The 27,168-nt window shown below is 41.9% G+C and overlaps 1 protein-coding gene across 1 annotated transcript in view; it reads left to right on the top strand.

Moving 5' to 3' along the window:
* The window catches only part of ROR1 (receptor tyrosine kinase like orphan receptor 1), a 169,933-nt gene that overhangs the window by 122,679 nt on the left and 20,086 nt on the right, over positions 1-27,168 (top strand). Inside the window, exons 4-6 of the mRNA XM_060294681.2 lie at positions 9,440-9,567; positions 11,668-11,985; positions 13,246-13,491. Of these exons, the coding sequence (XP_060150664.2) occupies positions 9,440-9,567; positions 11,668-11,985; positions 13,246-13,491 (692 nt within the window). The remainder of the gene's footprint in view (positions 1-9,439; positions 9,568-11,667; positions 11,986-13,245; positions 13,492-27,168) is intronic.

Here is a 27,168-nt window from a genome sequence, read left to right as displayed (position 1 = left end):
GTGTCCCCTTGTCTTCACTATAAAATCCCTTCCCATTTTTTTCCTACTCTTATAATTTTGAGGTAGCAGATTGAAATAAGACTACGTTAAAAAGACTTTAAAGGAACATGAAAGTAGGATTTGAGTCCACAGAGAAGTCCCCTTGGGCCTGTCCCACCCCACTTCCCCCACTACTCCATGAACCCTCACTCTGTCTTCGACTCCACTTATCTTGGTAGCATCCCATTTAATCCACGATCTGTGGAATTATTCCTTTTTGAAGCTGTCACCTCCTCCAGAAGCCTTCCCAGCCTCAGTTGGATGTGCTTTCTTTTATTCTCAGCACAAGGTTTCAGCAAACTTGGTTGAAAAGAAAGAGGAATGGGGAGAAGGAGAGAAGGAGGGAAAGGGTAACAGAGGTGATGTTTATCACACTCACATTTCTCCCCCATAGAATGTAAAGTCGTAGTGAACAGGGATCATATCGTTGGTATCCCAATGCCGAGAACATAAGGCCTCCCCTTTCTCTGCTCTGCGCTTTCCCGTTCTAGTTAAAGCAGCCCCACAAATCCACCCTCATTCCTCATTTCTCCTGAAAGAGTCCACTGGGTTTCACAGCTCTTTCCCAGAGACCCCCTTGTCTAACAGATACCGCTTGTCCAGTTACAATATTCCCATTTGGTGCCTTGCAAATCAAACCTTATTTTACTGGGAATTTCTGCCTCTTTACGAATGTGGACATCTTTTTGATGTTTGACGTGGGCACCTCTGTGTTGCCTTATTTGGGGCTGGGGGTTGGGAGAGGCATTGTACTCGCCACTGCTTTTTATGGAGGCTAGTCGTCTTTCCTAACTGCCCTCAGCAGAAGGAACGGGAAACAAAGCTGAGATGAAACAGAAAAGCAAAATGGGGGATTGGGTTTCACCCCATTTCTGAGTAGTAAGATGAAATCAAAACCCTCCTAAGAAGTCCCTAAGTTCCCTTTACCACTCTTTCCACAAACCCCCTTTTTTCAATCCACGGCCATAGGCATAAAAGGAAAGTGAAAACAATATCAAAGCAATCCTAGTAACACTTGTGGTAAAAAATCTGGCCAGATTGGTATGTGTGCATGTCATATTATTCTAAACTTCCATTATTCTCAATGGGCAAATTGAGGGGGTAATTGGAATGCCTGATATTTGAAGAACTGCCAAAGAACATCCAAAGGGTTTCTAATGAGAACTTGGGGCCCCAAGACCCATCTGTACACTCCCAGTGACAGCCTAAGCTTAGGAGCAAAGTAGGCCCTTCAGAGGAGGAAAAGTCAAAACACCCCAGGGCTTCTCAGAAGGTACAAGGCTACTCCACCACGGAAACCTCAGTAAATAGGAGGGAGCAAAAGTCACTCATCCTTTTTATTAGTGACCTTCCATATTCTTACAAATACTGTCATGTACAGTCCTATCATTCCAAATGCATGTCTGAATAGGAATAAAATCTGTCACACACATAATTTCCCCTTAAGTTACATTTGTGAGATACAAGCCTGGGTAATTCTCCTTTTCCAAAGTGAAATAAAACCCTTGTGTTCCTAAACATCGCTATGAAGCAAAGCCAGTACCTTCTCATTTCTAAGTTAGACACAAGTAACTATTACGTGCTGCTCTGGAAACTATGACAGAACGTTATTCATCTGTTTGTTTTCATGGTTCACAGCCAAGGGGAAAAAAAACTTTAAAAATTTAATTTAATTTTTCAAAGCAAAAAAGTGGTGTGAGAGAGCGGACTCTTTTGCTGAGGAAATAAAAGTTAACAATTGTCAGGGTCCAGGTGTGGGAAACAGCACGTGATACTTGACACAGTTGCCTCACAATTGCTCGTGCTCACAAAGGCATTCCAGGAAGAGAAGGGCTATTAGGATGGGCTGATTTCTCAGCCTTGTAGTTTGAAGTCTTCTCTGGGAGTCATCACCTCTCTGGGTTGATGTACCTTGACTGGGTCACTTTGAAAGCGGATCTTAAAGGTCAAGTGTGTTGACACGTTACCCTCTTTGATGCCCACTTTCAGGATGGTCTTTAAAAACAGAGTTTGGACGATAACGTTGGGATCCCGCATTTGACCTGTAATCTCTCCACCGCAGGCAGCCTGAGGCAAAGTATACTTTCGGTGGCCGGACAGCTCTCCTTCCAAGATGCCCACCTTCTCTCTTTCACTCCAGCCAGCTCTTTCCATGTCTCCACCTATGTTTATCCTGATACCTCTTCTCCAAGGGCCTTTTCTTCCAAGCTGGTATGACTTAAACTATTTTCCCTCCTCCTGGTTGGCAGTTAACCAAGGATGCTTCAGGGCACAAAGCTGTTTCAGGAAAAGGAAGGAGGTGGCTTTGAAGAAGTGGTAACTTTTTAGACCACACCGGATTATATTCTGTTCTTAAAATTTCTGTGTCTCTGAGTGTTTATCCATATTGGGTAATTCTGCATCCTTTATGCAAATTCTTAATTTTATCATGTATCCCCCTTTTTAATGAAAAGACAGAGCTGATTTTCACCTTTAAGAGATCTGACTGCACCTCCCAAGGGAGAACCTGCCTATGAGGTGGGGAGCTTTGCACCCAGCCCCAAGCTTACTAGTGCCAGCCCTGGGAAGCACCGTGGGTGTGGATCTGCCATGGCTGTGCTCTAACCAGATCAGGGTAATATGTGGCCTGATTTGCAAATTTAAAAAGGGATACCTTCCGTCATTTATGTCCATGATGGTCTTTGGAGAAGCAAATGTAACTTACCAGTTATATTTGCATTGGTAAAATGAAATTACCTCCCACATGAGAGGAAATAACCCGAACTTTGCTAAATTGCTAACTGGAGCACACCTAGGGATACTACAGCTCTTTGAACTGCATGATGGATTTCCTTCAAACCAAGATTCAGGGCTCTGGGGACAGGCATCTTGATGGGATTTCATCTCCATGGCTCAAAATGGGGCTTGTAAGAGACACCGAGTGGGGTAAATTCAGAAGTGTTGGAAGATGCCACTCAAGGCGGTCAGTCCCCCATGAGGCTGCCAGGTTGTGGGCTTGCGGAGCACTGTCTCTGGCATTCCAGCTGAAGAACCGTGAGAATCAGAACAAAAAAACCTGCTGGGACTGTGTAAAATGCCAGCGCTTTTGGCCAGTGAGTGTGCTTGGAAACACGTCCCAAAATCCCTCCCCAGCTCTGAAGCTTAAAATTCCCACTTACTGCTCCTCTCTGTTGCTCCCTCTACCTTGTCCCTTGTGTATAAATGAGATTTTTCATACAAATTGAGGTGACATTCACATAACTTAAAATTAACTATTTAAAAGCGAGCGATCCCATAGCAGTTAATACATTTACAATGCTGTGCAACCACCATCTCTCTCTAGTTCCGAAACATTTTTATCACAACGAAATAAAACTCTATACCCATGGAGTAGCTATTCCCTATTCCTTCCTTCCTACAGCTCCTGGTTACCACCAGTCTGCTTCCTGTCTTCATGGATTTACTCATTCATGTCAATGGAATCGTATACTATGTGGCCTTTCTCATCTGGTTCATTTCATTTACCATAATGGTTTGGAGATTCTTCCACAGTGTAGCATGTTTCAGTACTTCGTCCCTTTTTCGTGGTGAATAATACTCCACCGTATGGACCTACCACATTTTGTCTATCCATTCAACTGTTGGTGAGCCTTTGGGGTTGTTTCTACTATTGTGAATAGTGCTGCTATGAACATTTGTGTACAAGTATTTGTTTGAGTCTCTTGAGATCCTTTTGTTTGAGATTTTATAGTTAGCAAAGTCCCTTCATGTCCATTCTCTTCCTATTAAGGAGGAGCATGCATTTTGACTAGTCGTATTACCCCAAAGGGGAACATGTGAGGGCCTCACTCATCAGTAAGAATCACTTCGGCTTGACTAAGCCTGTCAGGCCCCAGCGTAAAATCTGGTGCAGAAGAAAGTGGTTTCCAGTTTGGAGGGTCCTTCTGGTATGGAGAGGGTCCATGTCTGAGAGCTAGCCTAGGCCATCTCCATGTCTGTTATGTCTATTACAGTTCTGTTGGTCAGTCTGTGCACAGTGGGGTGGGGGTAGAAACAGCTCTCAGCAGCAACCTCTCCCTCATTCAGCTCTTATTTACTGAGCTGTGCACTGTGCCAGGCCCTGCATTTACGAAGCCAAATCAGACATGGTCCTTGCCTTAGAGTGGTGGTGAAGTGGGCACTATATAACATGAAGCCAGAAATGTGTGGGAGTGGTGTGATAAAGGTGCTGGACGGGGGCGGGGGGGAGTGGAGTGGGCGGTGACTGACTTTCCTGGGGGAGTTGGAGCACTGGGTTCTTAAAGACATAAAGGCAACCAGAAGGTGAGAAAGAGGATGGAGGGAGCGCTGGGTCCCAGGAAGAGAACAGGCAAAGCCAGGAGAGCAGCAAAGTGCATTCCTTGTTTGGAGACTACCAAGGTCAATAGCATGGCTAGTCTCATTGAGTTCACAGGCTCATCAGGCCAGGAACCAGGCTGGAAAAATGGGCAGGAACTAGGGAAAGGCCTTGTGTACTACAGTCAAGAAACTGTGGTGAGTCAGAAACTAGGATGAATTTTAGGCAGGAAATGACCTGATCAAGTCTGTGTTTTGAAAAGATCCCTTTGTAACAAGTGACTGATGAACCAGTCTCCCATACCCTCCCTCCTGGTCTGCCTTCTCTGTCATCTCACTGGCCGTAGGCTGGCCCTGGACTGAAGTGCAAGGCCAGGAAGATTGCCTTCCTCTTCACACATGGACCTCTCATCGATTGCCCCACCTCCTTGTATACAACTTTCAACAAAGATGAAAGTACCAACAGCAGTTAATAAAAAATCCATCTATACTGAGCTCTTCCTGACCGAGTATGTCCTCTCTCCTGGAAGTATTTGAATTTCGAAGTAGGCCAAGCTCAAACAAATGAGTGAACTGTTCATGACGGGAATTCAGCCACGCAGGGATAGGCCCAGATAGATTCTGATAAAGTTGTTTGGAAGATTAAATGAGGTCATTCAAGGGCCTTCCCGATACCCTCACGCCATAGCCCCTCCTGCTCATCTGTATACAGTAAGGTTGCCACCCCCACCCCCCGCCATCCTGTAACACTTTCTTTCTTTTTCTTTTGTTTTTTTACTTTTTCTTTTGAAATATTTATATGTAAGAAAAGTGGCACAAGTAGTCCAGAGTTTCCCTATGCTCTTATCCCAATACCCCTAATGTTAATATCTTGCATCAACATCGTACTGTTATCAAGAGTAAGAAATTAATATTGGTACAACGCTACTAACTGATCTACAGACTTCATTCCGTTTTCACCAGTTTTTCTACGAATATTAAGGGTTTCTTTGGAAATCCTGTGTCTAAGACAACAGTTGAGTTTGCTCTCTTGTCTGCCTTAAATTGAGGCACGCTTCAGAAACCCTGCTCTCCCTGGAAACACTAAAGAGAGCGCCAGCAGGCCTCTGGTGATCCAAACTTGGCACATCTCCATTCTGGCATCCATTTGGGTATTCTGCGTCCTTTTACTCCCCGTACCCCACCTACCCGCCCATCCTTTCTCCTCCTTTCCTGCTCCTCGCTCTCAAAAAACTACATCATGGGCTTCCCAGACCCCACACTACACAATGCGTCGTTTTCATTTTCGGAGAGCTCTCGAGAGCCTTGTTCCAGGCCCAAGAGGTTTGCCAAGGAATGTGTAGCTATTGACTGCCACTGTCACTGTCAAACTCCCGTGGGCAGTGTTTCCCAATTCTCGATCCGTGGTGCTTCCTGAGTAGATACTCCTACTGCTGCCACATTGGTCATCATTGCTGTCAGCTCGCGTGACCATCCCTCATAAGCTCCTTGCTCTGGGGAAGGGGGAGACCCCAGAGGTGGAGGGCAAACTGTTTGCTTTTCCCTATCACATGACAGAGACTTCGGAAGGTTGAAGGGCTGGTAACACAGTCACTAAATTACCTTTATGAAAAGCAGGAGTGCCCATCACAAAGCTCCCGGGCATCCTGACATCACGATGAGGTAGCTGGCACACGTGCCAGCTGCTGTGATAAATGGCCAGGATTCCGTTTGCCCTCTCCTAGTGCGCTTTTCTTCTCCCTAGAACGCAGCCTCGGGCACGCTCGCAGCAAGTGCCCTTGCACTCTTTCTGCCTTGCTGCTTCATGTTTTCAATTTGCTGAGCATGGAGGGCATCAACGATGAAAGAAGAGAAAAGCATAAAGCTGATTAATGTTGGAGGAGCGTTTGTTCCCCTTCAGCCACAGCCAGCTGGGAAAATGGAAAGGATGAAAGGTGATTGCGACTTGATGTTTAAAAGAAAATCTTTTTGCTACCCAGCAGATACCAAAACATCTTCACAGTAGAAGACCCCTGTAAGCAATGCAAAAATGTCTATAGCCAGCCATTTGAAAGGAAGCTGTGTACCATGGTTACAAGTGACAGTCTGGGGCAAATCTAGTTCTTCTGCTTGCTGTGTCACATTAGACAAGTTCTTTGCTCTTTCTGACCCTATAGTTTTCTCATCTGTAAAATGAGAATAATTACACCTTCACCTTCTGTATAAGACTATTGTCAGGATTAAATGACTTAATATTGATTTTATACATAAATGAAATTGAACAGTGCCTGGCACAGAGTAAAGGCTCATTACAAAGCCTCTTATTATTAGGCTGATTTAATTTAAAGTAGTATTGAAAAGTAGGACATCATTACAGATCCAACAGCCTGGTATTCAAGCTTCAGTTTGAATTTTGAGTTTAAATCCTAGCTCCACAACTTACTGGCTTTGTGAATCTGAGCCAGTTACTTAACTTCTCTGAACTTGAGTTTCTCCCTCTGATAAATAAGGATAATAACACCGCACAAGGGGCTACTTTGACGAAAGCACTTAGCACAGTACTCAGCACAAAGAGTGGCAGACACTTCATACATGTTTATTTTTCTAGTGCTGTGGTTCTCCACCACATTCAAATCACCTGAGACCTTTTTAGAACGCATGAATACCTAAGCTGCATCCCCAGAGACTGACTCAATAGGTCCGAGGTGGGGTTTGGGCACTGGTATTTTCGAAAGCTTCCTAAGGAGATTGTATAAGCAAACAGGACTGAGAACTACTCCCTAGCAGGTGACATTACATACTGTTTTTTTTTAATTTTGTTTGTTTTGTTTTTTATATCTGTCCCCAAGAGACTAGCCAGAATATCAAGAATTCTGGGCACAGTCAAAAATTTAATACACCTGCAGCTCTAGGCCCTTGATAAGAGATATGCCGCCAAGGAATTGCATTCCATTTTATTCCGAGAAACTGTATTCAAAGGGTCTGTTTAGAATCTTGAACTGGAAAGGTGGTAAGAAGTTTAGCCTAAGCCTCACACATAAAATATGGAAACTCCCAGTAGTTCAGGGATTTATATCTGGGGGTAATTCCAGGGTTTTGTCCTCCCAAGAGATATAAATTGAGGCCTTGAGGGTTTAATGTGGGGGAGGAAGAAGTGTTCTCATAATGACACCTTAAAAATCCAGAGCTCTGCTAATGCCTAGGGATAGAAAAGCATCGTCTGTAATAGTGGGGATGGGAGTTGGGGGGTGCATTCTGGTCTCCGGACTTCAGTCTCCAAGATCCCAAGGCTGGGTCATCGAGAAACTTCTTTCTCCCCATAGGTTTATGATTAGCTACCCAATAAAAGTGGGGCTAATTTTACAACCCAAGTAAAATTTAAGCCAAAAAGGCTTCAACATTAGGATTTATGAAAGTAAACATTTAGAGTGCTTGCAGGATTTTGCAACATTAAAATTTCAGTGTCTTTATGTCAGGTATATGATATATTCATTTGTACGTGTGCTTAAAGATTATGATTTTAAGAGCTTTGCACTGCGAACTATTTGGAGGACTACACTGAAGATACTGCTCCCATCTCCACCTTCAGAATGACTGTTTTAGTGAATAGGGAGTAGAAAGCAACTGAAAACCAGTGTCTTTGAAGGATCAGCTCTATCAGATTTTTTCACCTGGTTTCCTATTCTAGTGGGCTTTCTAGACTCCCTCACTGAACCCTCAGGTGTGGAAGTCCAGGGTCACAGCACTGACCACAGTCGCTTTTACAAAGTAGAGGCTTAGTAAATAATTCTCCTTTAAATAAATGTCTTCTTCGGTTACTGTAAGTGCTTTAATAATAATTGTATGTTACCTCAGTGTAGCGCTTTTTAAAAGCTTTTACACAACTTGATAGGATCCTCATGACTGTGACTTACAGGGTCGAGAGGTCAATTATTAGCTTCATCTTATAGATAAGAAAACCATAGCTCAGAGGACTTGGGAGGTTGCCTAAGGATATGCAAATGTTAAATGTAGAAGGAGAATTTTGTTCTCCTGATTTTTGCTCTAAAGTACTTTAACTTAGAAGCTAAAGAGGAAAAATGATGGTTTGTTCAGATGATGTGTTGATTCCAGCCAGGTTAATGGGGGAGGAGCATCCAGACTAGAAGTCCGCCCGTAAACCTGGCAGATAGCCTTCTGCTTGGCTGTGGTCTGCCTTTCAGAAGCAGATTGATATTCTGTACTCTGGTGTCTTGAGATTATCATAGGCCCTTGTGGGAGGTTTTGGCCTCTGTCCTTTCAAGCTGAACCTGCCATCTTGGGTCCTAATCTCCAGCCTTAGATCTCCAGCCATTTGCCAGACTGTCACTAATCACATCACTTTCTGGTATCCCCTTGTCTTCAGAATAAAATCTCTGCCCTCTCTTTTATTACTGTCATTTGAGGCAGCAAAAATTTTTTAAAGATCATTTTTTTTAAGTTTTAGGGGATTAGGAAAGCAAGCATCCATTGGCATTTGCTCTGGATTTCCTGGGATTTAGTGACTCATTTGAAATTGTCCGGTCCGTGGTTTGCCATGGACCTCTCTCTGCAGGGTGGAGAGAATAGGTCTCGAGCAGGAGCCATGTAACTGGACTGCCCTCTGGTTTCTTTCCAGCTGCCCCCAGCTTCTCACCCCGTGGGGTCTCCTAACTGACATATCAGTCCGAGTGTACCTTGGTGATAACGCGCCCACGCCTTTCTAGCAAATGAAGAGGAAATAATCTGTGCTTAAAAAACGAAAAACTGTAGAACATGTGCCCAGATTTCCAACTCATTCCCTCTTTACTCTTACAACTACATCATCTTCCAGCCCACCACCAGCTGCGAAAATAAAAGTGTTTTCTCCCATATTTAAGGATGATTTTGTGCTTCAGGATGATTTTTCTGGGGGTGAAGGAAACTTGACCGACGTGACCAACAGATGTTTTAAACGATGGAGGGAACTGAGGAAAAAGTCGGATTCCTTAGCCCACTCTTTAGGATACTGCGCCCGACTGCGCCCCCTAGTGACTGTCTGGGGCATCGCGCGGTCAGAGCCAACTGCAAGTGTGTACTGCACCCTCTAATGTCTGTGCTCTGTTTTTAGAGATGAGTACGAAGAAGATGGATTCTGTCAGCCGTACAGAGGGATTGCGTGTGCAAGATTTATTGGCAACCGCACTGTCTATATGGAGTCTCTGCATATGCAAGGGGAAATAGAAAATCAGATCACAGGTAGGTAGCAATGAAATTATATTTATACTTTGCATAACAATTTTTCTCGCCAGAAGTTTTACAGAGCTCTTCTCTTGACAAAGGATTAGGCTAAGCATAGGGGTTAGGAGCAGGGCCATAAAAAAGCAGGAGATGCAATCTCTGCTCTGGAATTTACATTAGAATAATTTATTGAGTTTGCCCTTAGAGGAAAAGGAGGCTTTGAGAAGTCTCACATTCATTCAAACACTCAATAAATATTATTGGGTGCCTTTGGCATACCAGGACCTGGGCTGGGCACTGGGGATGTGATGCTGTGGGGAATAAGCCAGGTACGTTTCTGCCCTCACAGAGCTTACTGTTTGGAAGCAACGTTGTGTCGACTGAAAGCAGATGAATTTAGAGTCCATAATTCTGGATGCTAATCCCAATATTGCCATTACTGTGACTTTGGGGAAAGTCTCTTACTCTCCATGGAAATCTCTTTCTTTCCCTGTGAAGTGAGCGAGGAGGCAGGATGATCATAGGTCTCTTCCTGCTCTAGCTTTCTCTATTTTACCCTTCACTTTCCTGAATTGAAAGTATCTTTTTCATGGAAATCTGATAGTGAGGCACTACCTAGCACGCGTGAGGTACGTAGTGTCGGCCACCTTGCACGATTTCGTACACCTAGTCCTGGTGGTTGCGGCCGCCTGTGCCTCTCCCATTAGTGTAGTTATTATGCCTCTGTGCCCCGTACCCTGGCAACACATTAAAATGGCCTTTCTGAAATTCTAATAAGGTTGCCAGCTTTAGCACTGAAAAATACAAGACACCCAGTTATATTTGATAATTTTTTAGTATATGTCCCAAATGTTTATCTGAAGTTCACGTGTAACTGGGTCCTTTGTAGTTTATCTGGCAACTCTAGGATCTAAGAGAGGCAAGAACAAACCCAAGGCAGGCACACAGAACAGCCAACAGTCCAGAAACTATGTCCCGTGAGGACTTTGAAGGAGCTGAGAGAGGGCCAGGGGAGCTATTTAACCCGAAGAAGCAGCTGTAGGAAGATGTATTTGCCCATTGCGAAAGCCCTCAGGCTTTCAAGCGGAAAGACTCTGTGAAATTCCAGAGCGGAAGCAGGACTGTTGGGGAGGGGCTATTGAAGAAACCTTTCAACCTAGTAAAAGAACATTTGAACATACTTTTTACTAAGTATTCACAAAAATAAATGGGAGTTCTGATATAAATATTTGGTCACCCAATTATATTAATCCTCTCTTGGACATTTTCAATGGATATCAGCTTACTGGAAAGTATTAACATTTTTTTTAAATCCATTTAACTTTTTTAACACAGCATTTCCCAAACTTGTTTGCTTATGGAACCCCAACTTCTCAAACACTTTTAACATTCTACAGAATTAATGTTCTGAGGAACATACTTTGGGAAACTGTACTAACAACCTCTTAGGCTGCCTTGTGAGTATAAGCTCCTTGTCAGTAGAGTTATGCAAAGGCTAGTGCCCTTTTTGTACAGGGATAAGAGGTTAGGCTAAGTGACCACTAATATTCTATAATACACACTGAAACAACTGAGTTGTGCTCTTCGAGAACTTCCAGATGAGTTGCCTCATTTTCAGAAGATGGAATAGAAAGTATTCAAGCCACAAAGAAATTAAACAAGTTACCCAGAGTCATCCAGCAACTCAGAGGCAAGACACAGAACTAAATCCTGTGATGGGGCTCAGTCACTGCATAAAGCAAGTTCTGCCCTGCAGCTGTCACATGTTTTAGAAGCCTCACAAAACTAATAAAAAGTACCGGATGAAACGCAAAGTTCTGTTGCTTTGTAGTAAAAATGAAAAATATATTGTACTTTAACCTAATTAATTCTTTTTATTAGGAAACGGTACATATGTAACTTAATCCTGTTTTTTTAACTTTGTAGTCAAAATTATTTTTTTCAAGCCAGTGAAAGTAAGCTGCTTAGACATCTGAAATGAATCTCCTTCTCTTGGCCTTGTCTGTTTGAGCACAGCAGATTCTTTCCAATGTGTGTTTACATCTGATATCTGTTGACTAGATAACCGGGAGAGATAAACCCTGCCCCTGGGAGTTAATAATTGTGTTTGTTTTCCAGCTGCCTTCACCATGATCGGCACCTCCAGTCACTTGTCTGATAAGTGTTCTCAGTTCGCCATTCCTTCCCTGTGCCACTACGCCTTCCCGTACTGTGACGAAACCTCATCTGTCCCAAAGCCCCGGGACTTGTGTCGCGATGAATGTGAAATCCTGGAAAATGTCCTGTGTCAGACAGAATACATTTTTGCGAGATCAAATCCCATGATTCTGATGAGGCTGAAACTGCCGAACTGTGAAGATCTCCCCCAGCCAGAGAGCCCCGAAGCTGCAAATTGTATCCGGATTGGAATTCCCATGGCGGATCCTATAAATAAAAGTAAGTGGTAGCCCCTGACCTTCTGTGCTGCCTCGGGGGCCGGCAGCTGCCTGAAAACTGGATCTTGATCCCTAGTGATGGTTCGTGTTGATAGATTACCTTCTGATGGGCCAAATACCGTGTGGGGCTGAGCATTCAGCGGTGGATGAGAGGCAGTGCCTATCTTCAAGAAGTTGCATGACGATGATAATTTTAAAATATGGTTTCTGGTTCCTTAATAACTTAAAAATAGAATTGCCATACGTCCCAGCAGTGCCACTCCTGGCTATATACCCGAAAGAATTGAAAACAGGTGTTCAGACAAAAGCTTGTACAGAAAGGTTCATGACAGCTCTATTCACCACAGCTAAAAGGTGGAAGCAGCCCAAATGTCCATCAGTAGGTGAGTAGATAAATACATTGTGGTATATCCACATAATGAAATAGTATTCATCCATGAAAAGGAGTAAAATCCTGTTACATGGTACAACATGGCATGAACCTTGAAGATACTGTCATAGAAAGAAGCCAGACACCATTGTATGAGTCCATTTATATGAAATATCCATAGTAGACAACTCCATAGAGATAGAAAGCAGATTAATGGTGGCCAGGGGCCGGGGGAAGGGGAGAGTGGGCAGTGACTGCTTAAGGAGCATAGAGTTTCTTTGGGGGATAATGTAAGTGTTCTAGGATGAGATAGAGGTGAAGGTTGCACAATATTTTGAATGTTCTAAATGCACTAATGGTAAATTGTACGATATGTGTGTTGTGCCACAATTTAAAAAATATGTATATGGAGGCTTACCTCCATCCTCCTTCGTCTCACCTCCATGAAACAAAAGACTTTTTCTGTGCATTTCCCATGTGCACTGGCATGGCAATGGCCCTAACCCCTGGCAGAAACCCATAGTGCCCTGCCGCTAACTAACATTTTCTGAGAACTAGATTCTTTATTACAGGACTCATGTGCAGAAATGGAAGAAACAGTCCCTGCACCATTCACTAGGAAATGACTCCAGTGCCCCCAGGTCCCACCCCAGTTCTGATTCTTTTCTGTGTTCAATATCAAAAATACTTGTGGAGGACTGGTTCTCTTCCTGAAGCATAAGCTGTAAATCCTCCCAGGAATGTCACTGCAAGGCCCGCTCTGTGTCCCATCAGGGAAGCCTCGGCCGTGAGGGTAATCGCACGTCCTCCCTCCAGAAACTGCTGGCCGGGAGCTCCTGCACCTCCTCTGCTTCTCTCTCACAGTTTGGGCTCTTCTTCTGTGTTTTTCAGATCACAAGTGCTATAACAGCACAGGTGTGGACTACCGGGGAACTGTCAGTGTGACCAAATCAGGGCGCCAGTGCCAGCCGTGGAATTCCCAGTACCCACACACACACACCTTCACCGCCCTCCGCTTCCCAGAGCTGAACGGAGGGCACTCCTACTGCCGCAACCCAGGGAATCAGAAGGAAGCTCCCTGGTGCTTCACCTTGGATGAAAACTATAAGTCTGACCTGTGCGACATCCCAGCATGTGGTAAATACCGTCATTGCCTTTAAAGGATTCAGTCACTTTAAAAGATCCGCACTCCATGCCCCTTCCCTTAGGAGAATCGTGTAAGGGGGCAAAGGAGACTGATAGTGTTTGTTTGATCTCAAACTGTTTCTAGGATAGATAAACCTTGCTGCTTTGACATAAAACATGTTTTAGGGTACCAAAGCACACTCTCAAGGAGGAAACTGCTTTTATCCCTGCAGCCATTGTGTTAGTGCGTATAACAGGCACCGTCTCCCCAGAAGTACAGCTTATCACCATCATTCATGTAGTGAAATGTGTTACCCACGATGGTCTGTGTCCAAGTGTACCTTTTTTAGCACAACAGGTGTACTGGAAGCAGAAAGAGAATTGTTTTCCCTGTGTCCTTGAGAATACCCACAAGGGAGGATGAATCTATAGCCATTACTCAGTGATCCAAGGCAACCTGTGGATAAACTGTGTCCTTCATCTCATCCTTTTATACTGCAGAAGTATAGAAAGAAAATGAAGTCTCTGAATCAGTTTGTTCCTTTTTCTAGAAAATATTTGGAAGGTAGGAGAAAGAGAATGGAAATGCTGCTGATACCTGGAGTCTCAGACTTTTTTGGAACTGACTCAACATCCTTATCCTAGTTCTACTGATAATGTCATCTGGGTTTCCCAGGCGTAGTGGGAGAGTCAGGATGTCACAGGAAAGCCACACCAAGTAAAATGGAGCTAATAATGATATACATCCAGGGTTTATTGAGAGAATAAATGAGTTGATATCTGGAAAACTCTACAATGTCTGGAAGATAATAAATGTTTAATAAATATTTTCTAATGTAATTATTATATAGTCAATATATAAAGAGGAATTTATTATAATTAGTATGTAGTCTTCACATATAGAGGAATGCTTGCTCTCAGTTTAGCAAATATTGTTTGAGCCCACTATGGAGTCAGGAGTGTGAAAAAGGAAGAAAATACGATTCATGTTACAATTGCAATGCAGTGTGTGTGATATAGTAGAAGTTAGCACAAATGCTGTGGAGTAAAGAAGAGGAAGCTAAAACATACTACAGAGGTCATTAGGAAAAAGTAATAAAAATATTAAAAGAACCCTTAGTGATAAAAATTTGGGAAACTATTATACTACAGTTTCATTCTTACATGTTACCTGTTACCACGGTATCTTTTCCTGCAAAATGATTTTATAAATGGTTAAACATACTCAGTTTGAGAAAGAGGTAAGCAGACCCTTTTTGTGTCGCTGGGCTTTAAAATGCCTTCATATGCAGCATAAAGAACAAATTATGAAGTTAACTCTTCCAGAGCCACCATTGGAAACATCAAAGCAAATTATCCTGTATTTTTTAAATGGTTTGCACTTAAAATTTATGACTTTTCCCAATGTTGCTATATTCAACATTAATAGGAAAGGAATAAAATAAAATGTAGATTTATAATCATTTACTTAGTTGCCTCATCCCTTCTCCTACACCAGGTAGGTGTGAAGATTTGCAAGAGAGCCAGGTATAAAAGCAATACTTACTGGGCATTTCCCATGTGCCAGGCGTCATTCTTAGAGTTTCAGAGGCTTTATTTAAGATAAGGAGGTTAAGAGGGTTAAGAATACCCTCACGTTGTGACAGGTATTCTTAACCCTATGCTGCCAAGGAAGAAACGGAGGCTCAGAGAGCAACAGAGTCACCCCGCTAGTCTGACTCCAAACTCATCTTCCTGTTACTTCACTGTGCTATCTCAGGAGACTGACGTATGTCCTTAAGGAAACCAAATGAATTATTTTAAGGAGGAAACACATTGTTTACTCAACTCTGGGTGAACACCGTTGTCCTTTAGGTGACTTCTGACCCTTAATTTCCAACTATAATCCTCATCAGAAGTAGGGAGATAATCAGACATAGCGAACATACTTGTGGTTGCCAGGGGGGAGGGGGAGGGGGGAGGGAAGAATTGGGAGTTTGGGATTAGCAGATGCAAACTAGTATACATAGGGTTGGATAAACAACAAGGTCCTCCTCTGTAGCACCAGGAACTATATTCAATACCCTATGAAAAAGAATGTATACCAAGATATGTATATCTGAGTTACTTTGCTATAGAGCAGAAATTAACACATTGTAAATCAACTATGCTTGAAAACAATTTTTTAAAATAATATAAAAATAAAGAAGTAGGGAGATAATTTGCTCATAAACTGGAAGATTTGTTGATAATCAGATTCAAGCTTTATTACAATTAGTTTAAGTCAAGATTCGAAATGATACCTAAAACATGTATTGCTTTCCATTTCAACGGTGTTCCTAAAGCAGTCAGACAAACACACTCTCCAAAAGATGAAAGAAACCCTTGAACAGTCTTTCAGACTGTGGACACAGAAAGAACGACCACCTATACTACCTACCATGTGCCTGCACGGTGCTTTGTACTTTACGTCTTCATCTCCATTTAAAACTCATCACCACGCTATGGGATAGATGTTATTACCATATTCCACCAAGGTTCAGAAGGGTTAAAGGACTAGTCCTTTAACTCTCAACCACTGCACCACCAGGGAAGCCCGTAGAATCCTACTTCTATAACATTTCATTAGAGCATATGATTTTTTTTCTCATTTCATCCTTACAAAAATCATAAAAGATAAAGCAGGAATTTCCTGCCCTACTTTAACATATGAGACAACCAAGGCCCAGGGAAGTGGTAGGACTGACCCAAGAACACAAATTAGTTAACAGAAACCAGGTCTCCTATCCCTAGGGCCACTCACTGCTGTTTGTTCTGTACCAGTGGTTCTCAAACAGGGCAAGTTTTGCCTTCCAGGGTGCATTTGGCAATATCTAGAGATGTTTTGGTCATCGCAGCTGGGTGGGGTTGGGGGATGCTACTGGCATCTATTGTGTAGAGGCCAGGGATGCTACTAAACATCCCAGAGTGCACGGAACAGCCCTCACAAAGGATTATCCAGCCCAGAACGCCAGTAGTGCCAGGTTTGGGGAGCGCTGAGACTGAATAAGAATTATACAATTTAGACTGTAGAATACAGCATATTGTATATACTGTATAAATTATACAATTTAGACTATAGAATAACAATATTAAGCAACAGTTAACATTTAGTGAGTGCTTACAAAAAGCCACTCTGCAAAGAGTTTTTTATGCATTATCTCATATATAATAGTTCTATAACTGTATGAGTTGAGTTTTATTCTACCCAAGAAGAGAAAAATGAGACATAGGTTAAATAACTTGTCCAAGCCCTCATGGTTAATAAGAAGTAGACCCAGGACTCAGAACTATAGCCAGTCTTGTAAATTCTATGATTTATATATATGTGTATTTGTGTGTTTATGTATACAGATAGGTAGGTAGATGGATGGATAGATAGATGATAAATAGATTGATAGAGATACTGAGGATAAGTTTGCATCTTATAATGAGGTGTAAGCTGTGGGGCATATCTGAAATGAGTTATTTTCCTCCTTCCTCTCAAATGGGATGGAGTCTCATGGGAATGTTCCTGCATTCTTTGTTAAGTCAAAGTTAAGGAGGTTTCAAAATCTCCACGGGGTTTCTCATTTTCCTACTGATATCTTTTGTTTTCATTTCAACTAAGTAAGGCTAAAAGAAGTATAGACCTAATTAAATGCAGAATGTGAGCATTTGTTGTACTTTCTAGAATAAAGGCACTTGAGAACAGTCTGCCCCAGATTGTTTTATCTGTGAACTTTTACTCTAAGACAGAACATAAAATTAAACACAACCAAATATGTCTGCTGTGAATTCTGGGAATTGGCTCCGCGAGGGCTGTGTGCGTGTGCCCAGGCAGTGCCTGGGAAAAGCTAAAGAACAAAAGATAGTTTGAGCCAGACTTGACCTCTCATATTCCCTGTCTTTTCTTTCCTATCCCAGGCATCCAGCAATTAGAATGGTTATTATTTATTAATTCACTTACTAAAACCAATATGTGTTGAACTTCTACTACACTTTAGATTTTGCTAACAAGCCACACCCTCGTGTAGCTTACAATCTAGTGGAAGAATCAGATGAAAAAAATACAAATCACATTAAGCACTGTCTTACAGTTCCCAGCGTTAATGTGTGCTGTTATGTGCTTTTCTGTTTGTGCCGTGATGTCTGCTGTTGGTTGAACACTGTGCTAAGTTCTTTACAGCAGCATCTGGCCTACGACTTAGCTGATGCTCAATAAAATGTGCTGAGTTAACCCTCATAATAACCACATGTTAAAGGTATCTCCTCCATTTTACTGATGGAGAAGCTGAGACAATGTTATTTTTACTAAAGCCAAGATCAGATCCACGGGACTCAAGGTCCAGCCTCTGTCCACCATACTACAACTACTTAAAGGACACATTCTAGCTTATTCAGAGGAATAAACATTCCTTTATAACTTTCCTCTTCCCTTTGATCCTTATGAGCTCTCTAGGTCTTTGATTTTCTTAGCTGAAGCTGCACAGATGCAGGAATGGAGCCCCCAGCCACAAGACATCTACTCTGAGACCCCACGGTGCTCTAGTTAGCCGCAGCCTGATAGGGACTAGGTCCCCCGGCAGCTCCACCCAGGCCTCACAGCGTTTGTCCTTTTCCCATTAAGCCCTAGATCTCCTCCCTTCCTCGCAGCCCCAGGTCCCCAGTCCTCAGAGTTGGCCATCTTCTGTGAGATCCTGCCTGCAAACCTTCATTCACTACGCTCTCACCTCTAGTCACTGTGGCCACCTTCCAAGCCAAATACTGTGGGCTGGGTGGAAACAAAGTTGAAAAAGAAACATTTGCCTCTGTTCTTTCCAGCTGGCACCTAGGCACACCTCCCAGCTTCACAGCTTCACTGTAGCCCTTATCATTGCTTTTCTGTGCAGCCCTGAGTGGTGAACCGTGGAAAATATCTGTTTCTTTAGGAGCTCCTTTTGCAATGACCTAGCCATTTGCCCTTGTCCGTATTCTACCACAGAGCTTATATTCTGTCTCCCCAACTAATTGAGATCCCCTATTTCTTTCTTTCTTGAATTGTATGGTGAGGCGGAACCTTGATTACATTCATGTTTTCATATTCAAACCTTGGCCCTTTATTTCACTCTAGATAAGTCCTGAGCCACAGTTCTTCCACTAGCCAGGTCAGCATGTCCGATTCACCTCTAATTAAAGGTCTCTCCATCTACCAAACAACCAGAACTTCCAAACAGCAGTAGTCTAAGTCCCTTACGTACGAACCTTCAGGTTGCAAACTTTCAAAGATGCAAACTCACGTTCCATCAGCGTCAGGCGTGAGTGAAATTGCAGCTTGCCCTCCATCTCCTATCGCTGACGATCCTTCAGCTCTACCATCTCCCACCTCCTCTCCCTCCTCCAGTCAGTAATTCTTCTTGCCTGTTCAATCGATGCCAGCCCCTGGATGCCAGCTGTTGAACTGTACTACTGTACTTTTCAAGGTACTGTAAGATTAAAAATGTTTTCTTTATTTTCTGTGTTTGTTTTTAATATATTATTTGTGTGAAAAGTATTATAAACCTATTACAGTACAGTACTATATAGCCGATTGGGTTAGTTGGGTACCTAAGCTAACTTTGTTGGACTTACGTACAAATTGGACTTACGAACGTGCTCTCAGAACGGAACACGTTCGCATGTAGGGGACTTACTGTGTTGTTTCTACACCTAAACCAGCTTCACTGAAGAGTACCCATTGATAAGAAAGTAGTGAACCATTTGGCTCAATTTGGAGTTTTCATACCTGGCCTGTTGCTTTTGTATTTCCTTTTAAGTCCTTGCCTTGCAACGGTTTGCCAAAGGGCACGTTGCCCAGTTCTGTGCCTGAATAGCCCTGACTTGTCCCATAACCTTACAAACACCCGCCCTGGGTTCTGCTTTGTCACAAACCATTTTCTCCAACGTGGTGGTTTACAGTTTGGGGCAAGGCAGATGCTTTCCAGATTGCGAACATTGCAGTTTTTAACTCGCTCTGTCAGCAGCCTTCTCCCATATTTCACAGAAGACCTGTTGTAAGGCAATTTGTCTTTCAGCCATTTCTTCAAACCAAAATTGAACATTACAGTGAATGGGGGCGGGCGGGGGGGAGGAGGTAGGAGGAAGGAATAGAGTACTGCTTTTTATAGTCTGAAGTTTTCCGGAAGAGTTGTTTTTGTGCTACAGAGATTTTCAAGATGTACTTTGGTCTCCAGTCTTTATATATTTTCGACAAAGTAAAGGACAATAGTTACCGAAAACTTATAACTGAGTCATGTTATATAAACATTTTTCACCAGGAAATAATTTTCTCTCCAAAGTTTTTTTATTGTCCCCAGTATGCATTGAGTCATTTACGCAGTGTGTCAGCTACTCTAGCAATAAGCTTTTGGAAGCCCTTAACCCTTCGGGCCCAGTACCACGCCAATAGGAAATGCTGCTCGTCATCTTGGACTTTTGGTGACAGAATTCTGCTATAACACCACAATGATTGTTGTTATTGGCTTTGCATCAGTCAAGATTCTGGCAGGAAACAAAAGGCACAGGCAAATAGACTAAGAATTTTATAAAGAGATTGTTTTTAAAGGTGTTGGCAGAGTTGGGGTAAACCAATGAGGTACAGGACCTGGGGCTAGCAGGAGTGAGAAGCATTACCATTCTAGGCCTGGAGAGTCAAGGGAATGATCAGTTACCCCTCCCCATAGAGTACAGCTGAGGCTGAAGAGAGGGCTGTCCAGTGTGTGCTGTGGCCTTTGGTGGAGGGATGCAGAACACACCAACCCTACTCTCTCTTCTTGCCCTGGGGTTCTTCTTATCATACCAATGCCTCCTATCAGCTGGACATAACTGGAAGCCAGAGTCCATTACTCCTGTACATAGAGGTCAGCCTCAGCATAGAGCTGGATAGAAAAGGACTAAGACTGGATCTGGTGAGCTGAGGACACTCAGGGAAAATATTCATCACTGGCTTGAAAACAGTTCCTTTGTAAGAGAGTCTGAAGTTCAGTAGGGGTCTAAATAAGGTATGTCAGTCAACTCAGTTTATAAGATCAGAGAATCTTGAGAGGAGCGTAGAAGTCAACCAGCCTCTGCTTGAACATGCCAGAGACCTCCAGAGACAGGGATATCTCTCTACACCAAAGTGATTATGGGGTGGCTCCCCCCACTCAAAATCTGCCTTTGTATGCCAGAAACTAAAACTTGTATGTGAAATCTCCTGAATATTTTTTAAAAATGTGAGCCACTAATTCAAACTGGGGGTGGGGGGGAAGCCTAGTAAGGAACAAGTGTATTTACTAGATCTGGTTTTTAACCTCTTGTGTCATTTCTCATCCAAATGTGAAGACATCTATTGCATCCTTCATTCGATTTTTTTCTTTGGTCTAAAGAGCATGTAGCTCTTCCCACCTTTCCTTCCACATCCTCTTTCTCCTCCTCTGGATGTTTCCTGCTCCTTCAAAGTCCTTCTTAAAAACATGACTCTTAGAGTAGAAAACTTTTGATGTCTTTTAACCAGAACCGACCAGAAGAGGACCATGATGTTCTTGACCATGACTCAGTCCTGCCAATGAAGGGTATTTCGTTGATATAATGCCATCTATGAAAATTTTTTGAGCAATTTCATCATTGCTGTTGTTGGGTCCAACTGAGCCTTCAAGTCTTCACTAAAACTTATTAGTCTTCTTTTGTTTGTTCGTTTGTCTTTAATTTGGTTACCTCCAAAATTATTTAGTAGATTTGCTGAATCATGGACTTCTCTAAGCAAGGTCTTTAACCTAACTCCAAGCTATCATATTTATTTGTAAAATTTCAGCTGTTGGTTTAAGGGTCATTATTTTAGCCTGTTGTGTATGAATCTCTAAAATTTTATTTCTATAGTCAATTAGGTATCTTTCCTAGATTCAGGCCATTTTCAAGTTTGATAAACATATCACCATCAAGTAGTTGATGACAATGTTGAACAGGAAGGTTCTCTCAAGGATAGCCTTCTATAATTTGATGTTGTTTTGCTGATTAACACTGTTAGGGTACAGCCATGTGGTGAAGTACAAAACCATCTATTGATATGATTATCTAGCCCCCCATCTTTTGTCCATAAGGATATCATGCATCACCTGATCAAATGCTTTGCTAATGTTTAACTGTGCTTGGTCTACCACTCCAAAATAATCCTATCAAAGATGAAAGACATTTAATTTTATAAAACTTATTGGATTTTGGAACTTAAAAAATTAGCTCAACTAAAAAGTGGGCAAAGGACTTAAATAGACATTCCTCCAAAGATGATATACAAATGGACAACAAGCATATAAGGATATGCTCAGCATCACTTATAAAGATTAAAGTAATTAAAGAAATCAAAGCTACAATAAGATCTCACCTCATACCCATTAAGATGGCCACTATCAAAAAATAGAACATAGCAAATGTTAGCAAAGATGTGGAGAAATTAGAACCATTTTGCACTGTAGGTAGGAAGGCAAAATGTTGTAGCTACTATAGAAAACAGTACGGATATTTCTCAAAGAGTAAAAAATAGAATTGCCATATGATCCAGCAATCCCACTTCTGGGTATACAACTAAAAGAACTGAAAGCAGGATCTCAAAAAGATATTTGCACACCCACGTTCATTGCAGCATTATTCACAATAGCCGAGAGTAGGAAGCAAGTCACATGCCCACCAGTGGACGAATGGATTAAAAAAAATGTGGTGTACACATACAATGGAGCATTATTCAGCCTTAAAAAAGAAGGAAGTCTTGTCACATGTAACAACGTGGATGAACCTTGAGGAGATTATACTGAGTGAAACAAGCCAACAAAAAGACAAATACTATGATTCCACTTATATGAGGTATCTAAAGTAGTCAAATTCCTAGAAACAAAAAGTTGAATGGTGGTTGCCAGGGTCTTGGCGGAGGGGGAAATGGAGAGTTGCTGTTCAATGAGTATGGAGTTTCAGTTTTGCAAAATGAAAAAGTTCTGGAGAACTTCTGTACAACAGTGTGACTATACTTCACACTACTGAAATGTACACTTAAAAATGGTTAGGATGGTAAATTTTGTCATGTGTTTTTTACCATAATTAAAAATTTGTTTTTGATTAAAAAGAAAAGTTTAGCCCAACTCTTTCCTTTTTATAGAGGAGAAAACTGAGGCCCTGAGATTTAAAGAAACTTTTAGTGAACTCGTGTGGATTCTAGTTGCTAAGGTTTTTTCTCAAGTGCTCACAAATGAGTTACTGCCCCTAACTTAATGTGGTTAAAACATCTTCCAAAGAGAAAAATGTTAATCACTGTATATGGGCTATTCAGAGTCTTTTAAAGAATTCGTTTGAGAATACATAAGGCAATAGATCATCTACTTAGTATTTCCATTATCAAGTCAAGAGAGCGAATGGCTGGACCCAGCATGCCAACTGAAGGCCTAATTACCACCTTTTCTCCTTCGGCTTCCAGGTATACGCCTAAATATCACCAATGCAGGCCCCTATCTGCCACAGACCTGCTTATTTTGTAGTTTTCAGATAATAAATGGCTATTCCTGTTTGTTTTCTATGGTTTTAAAATTTTTTTCAGACAAGATCATAATTCAACTTGTTTAATTTCATTTGAATTCTAAGGTTCTATAAGACTCCTTCCCACCAGATTAAAGATCTGAGCGCTTTCGTGTTTTAACTCAAAGTAATATCCCAGATATGTTTCACTTCATAAAAGTACCTCTTGAATGAGAAATTGTGTTTACCCTGCTTTAAGCCCCAGGAGAAGAAAGAAGTATTTTTTCTCCATTATATTTAATTACTAATCAAAGTATTGAATATCATTGTAAAAATAAAATAGGAATGTCAGATGTGAACTGTGATACCAAATTGTTGATTTTTAAAAGGAAATTAATCATGTGGTCTGGACTAAATTGTTGGTTTCAAAAATCCCAAGTATTTAACTTGATGTAACTAATATGTGCATTTAACTTTTAAACAGTTATTCCAAAGTATTAAAAATCTTCCGCATTTTAATTTTCAGCCAATTTTCTTTGCAGTGCCTTGGAAGTGTCCATTACCCTTTAAAGTGAATAGTAAGAATAATGTCCATTGTTCTTATGTGATTCTTTTTAATAGTATAGTTCCCACTAGATATTAGTCCTTACTGAGAAGGAATCTTGGAATCTTAAGGAGAATGATGAAAAACAATTCCATATAGTATTTTAATTTTTATTAGCCATATAATTTTAAAAGCACAGAGGCATCGAAGACAGACTCGCATTCCAACCCTGACTCCACCACTTCCTAGCTTTGGCAAATTTATCCTTTCTCAGCCTCAGTTTCTCTGTTTGTGAAATCAAGATAACCCAAAGTGCTGGGTTAAAATGAAGAATAATAATGCTAGGCTATTAAAAAGGAGTTGGTCAAATGTTAGTTTTCTAATTTTCCATGAGTAAGGTTTAGTTGTTCTGTGGAATGTTTTTTTTTTGGGGGGGGTTTAATATTTTTTTAAATTAATTAATTACCTTATTTTTGGATGCATTGGGTCTTTGTTGCTGCGCGCAGGCTTTCTTTAGTTGCGGTGAGCAGGGGCTACTCTTCATTGCAGTGCGCGGGCTGCTCATTGCAGTGGCCTCTCGTTGCAGAGCACAGGCTCTAGGCACGTGGGCTTCAGTAGTTGTGGCACGTGGGCTCAGTAGTTGTGGCTTACGGGCTCTAGAGCTCAGGCTCAGTAGTTGTGACACACGGGCTTAGTTGCTCTGCAGCATGTGGGATCTTCCCGGACCAGGGCTCGAACCCGTGTCCCCTGCATTGGCAGGTGGATTCTTAACCACAGCACCACCAGGGAAACCGCTATGAAATGTTTTTATATGAAGTTTTTTGAGCCAGACACCGACTCCCCTTCTGGCCAAATGCAGAGAGCTGTGTGGGAAAGGAAGCATGTCATCAGTAAGACTTACAATAGGCCTGAATTTGTTTTCTGTCACTTCCAACATGACCACGTAGTGTTCTGCTTGATTATTTCACTTGGCAAGAAGACATTGTGCTAGTTTTGCATATCCTCACTGCAATCAGAAGGAGCCAAGTTTGACGATGTTTAAAGGATTTAGCTTCTTGAAGTTTGTTCTCCTGCAGACCTACAGGGGGATTTGTCCCAGACCTCCCGTTTACAGTCAAAGGCGTTCTGTGAATAATCTGATACGGACTAAGTACAGAATAGACTCCTTTGTTTGCCAGACAGGTGAGAGCCCTACTTTCTCTTGTTGCTAAAAACGTCGGCCAGAAAAATGACTAGCATTACATTCGTACTAAATTAGCCTCGTTCCTTTTGTAATCTTACCCTCATAATGATTTCACTGAGAATCCAAGAATAACAAGAAGAGCTTACCCCCCTAGGGTCCTGAGAAATTTGAAAGTATTTTATAATGTTAACGCTAAGCATAACATCCAACAACTATGCAGCAGTTTTAGATTTTCCGAGGTTCTTTTGTGAACATCCTCTCTCACGTGAACTAAACAAGATGGGCAGAGCAGGTACCATTATCCTGCTTAAATAACTGAGGAGATGGAGGTCAGTGAGGTGACTCTTGCTTAAGGTTATTTAGAATTTCCTGCCCCAAACTTTTATTTCTTGAATCTTTTGCTACTCCGAGGGTGGGGGGTAAACATTGGGTGATTGAGTTGTAACAGGTACTAGAATAGATAGTTTCTATGTTACTTCACTTATGGTTTACAACAGTTCTATGAAATAATCCCATTTTACAGATGAGTTTGCTCAGAGTGGCCTAGTGCCTACTCAAGGTTACATAGATAATGTCAAAGGCAGTCTTCAGAGGTTTCTCACTCTAAAACGTAATCTTCCTTTATTCTGCTACATTGTCTATATAGATATAGCAATCTCTCTCTCTCTGTCTGTCCACCCACCCACAGACATGCAGACACAATTGTTACTAAAGCACCCGAGACCCAGCTCCTAATGACTAGAATGACTAGAGTAGCCTCCAGAGATGCCTGGGTTATATGTATACCTGCCACAGCGTACAAAGCGGGGAGTTCAAAAGCAGGGTACCTGGCAAAGCTTTTGTGTTATTCCCCACATTTCAGACCTCCTTCATTCTTCCTACCTGTGTGAAACAAGAAAAATCCTACCATGAGAAAATAGGTGCAAAACAACAGCCACTCTCAAAGTACTGGTGGTCTAGTGTAGTAGCTGGAACAGGACCAACAGGAGAGGAATCCAAGCGTTGAATTACTAGCTGCAGGTCCTTGGGCAAGTAAATTAACCACTCTGCCCCTCAGCTTCCTCACCTGTAAAAATGGGGATGAGGATGGCGCCTACCTCATGGGGTTGCTTGTAAGGATAAAATGAATGAGTTTTGAAAAGTGCTTAGAATAATACTTAGCCCATATTAATAATAACAGCTAACATGATTTTCTGCTGGTAGAAAACACTCAACAAATATTAAAACGATCATTTTTATTATACTCAGTCAGCAGATTTTACCCTTCCCCAGCCCCTCTGAGGGTCAACCCACAAATCACAGTCCCAGCACCCAGGTTTTGGTGCCCCTTCCTAATTTCTCGTGTTGAGTCTGTTTCTGTGGGGAGTGTGATTAATTACTGCCATATCTCACTGAACAGGTTCCCGAAGAAGGTGTTGTGCGAGTAAAGACTATGTACAAGTATATTCTCACTTACCAAGCTTTGCTGGGTATGTGGCTTTTGACCTCCCCACTTTGTATGCTGTGTCAGGGAAGAGGGACTGTTGGGCTCTCTTCACCACTCTATCCATACTTCCCTTGTAGTATTTCCAATAGCATATTGTAATTACCTTTTCTCTGTTTTCCTTAGCAGATCACGAGGTCCTTAAGGGCAAAGGACATGTCTTAATTCATTTTATATTCCCAGTACCTAGTGGAGTGCTTGGCAGTAGTAGCTGTTTGTTTATTGACTGACTGAAACAAATGGGGGGATGAGGGAATGGATGCATGGTTAATTCTTTTAAGTAAATAATCATCTCTGAATTTTGTGTCAATCTGAATTTTCACACTTTGGATTTTCTTAAAGCTAGATAGCTGATGAGGTTACTGGTGATCAGGACATGTCATTATGCATCCCCTCTAATTACTGTCCCATAATGCTTGCATTGTTTTACCAGTCAAATAATTCATTCATTTTAGTCTATGCCCAGGATATTTAGTTTAATGGTCAGACTCAAGCCAAAAAAAAGAAAAGTATGTGTCCTTGTGTCCTTCTATACATGTTATATTCTTTTCCAAGCAATGGTAACAGTGGATGTATAAGATTTCAAAAATATACTTCAGAGGGTTATCACTCATAATTATTGAGTTCATATGAAACCATTTAAGAAGAATTCTTGAGTTTCAAAAAAGTGTCAAGTTATACAGTGATGCTGTGCAAGAGGGAATTGTAGACACCATCCAAAACAGATACTTCACTTTTGTGGATGAAAAAAAGTGAGACACAAAGAGGTGAATGATTTGTTCAAAGTCATACAGCTCATCAGAGACTGAGCTGGCCCTGGCTTCATGTCCCCATATTCTCAGGCCAGTGGCTTTGTGGACCCTGGGCCAGAATTCTTTGGTGATATTGCTTCTGGAAGATGCAGGACTGGCCCTATATGTCCAAGCCAGCCAAGACAAGGGCATGATTTCTGGAACACCACGCAGTGTTTGATTTGGGCTGGCAGCC

This window comes from Globicephala melas, chromosome 1 (assembly GCF_963455315.2).
Source record: "Globicephala melas chromosome 1, mGloMel1.2, whole genome shotgun sequence".
Classification (NCBI taxonomy): Eukaryota; Metazoa; Chordata; class Mammalia; order Artiodactyla; family Delphinidae; genus Globicephala; species Globicephala melas.
The sequence above is the reverse complement of the archived record's forward strand: the minus strand, read 5'-3'. Positions and strand labels throughout refer to the sequence as shown.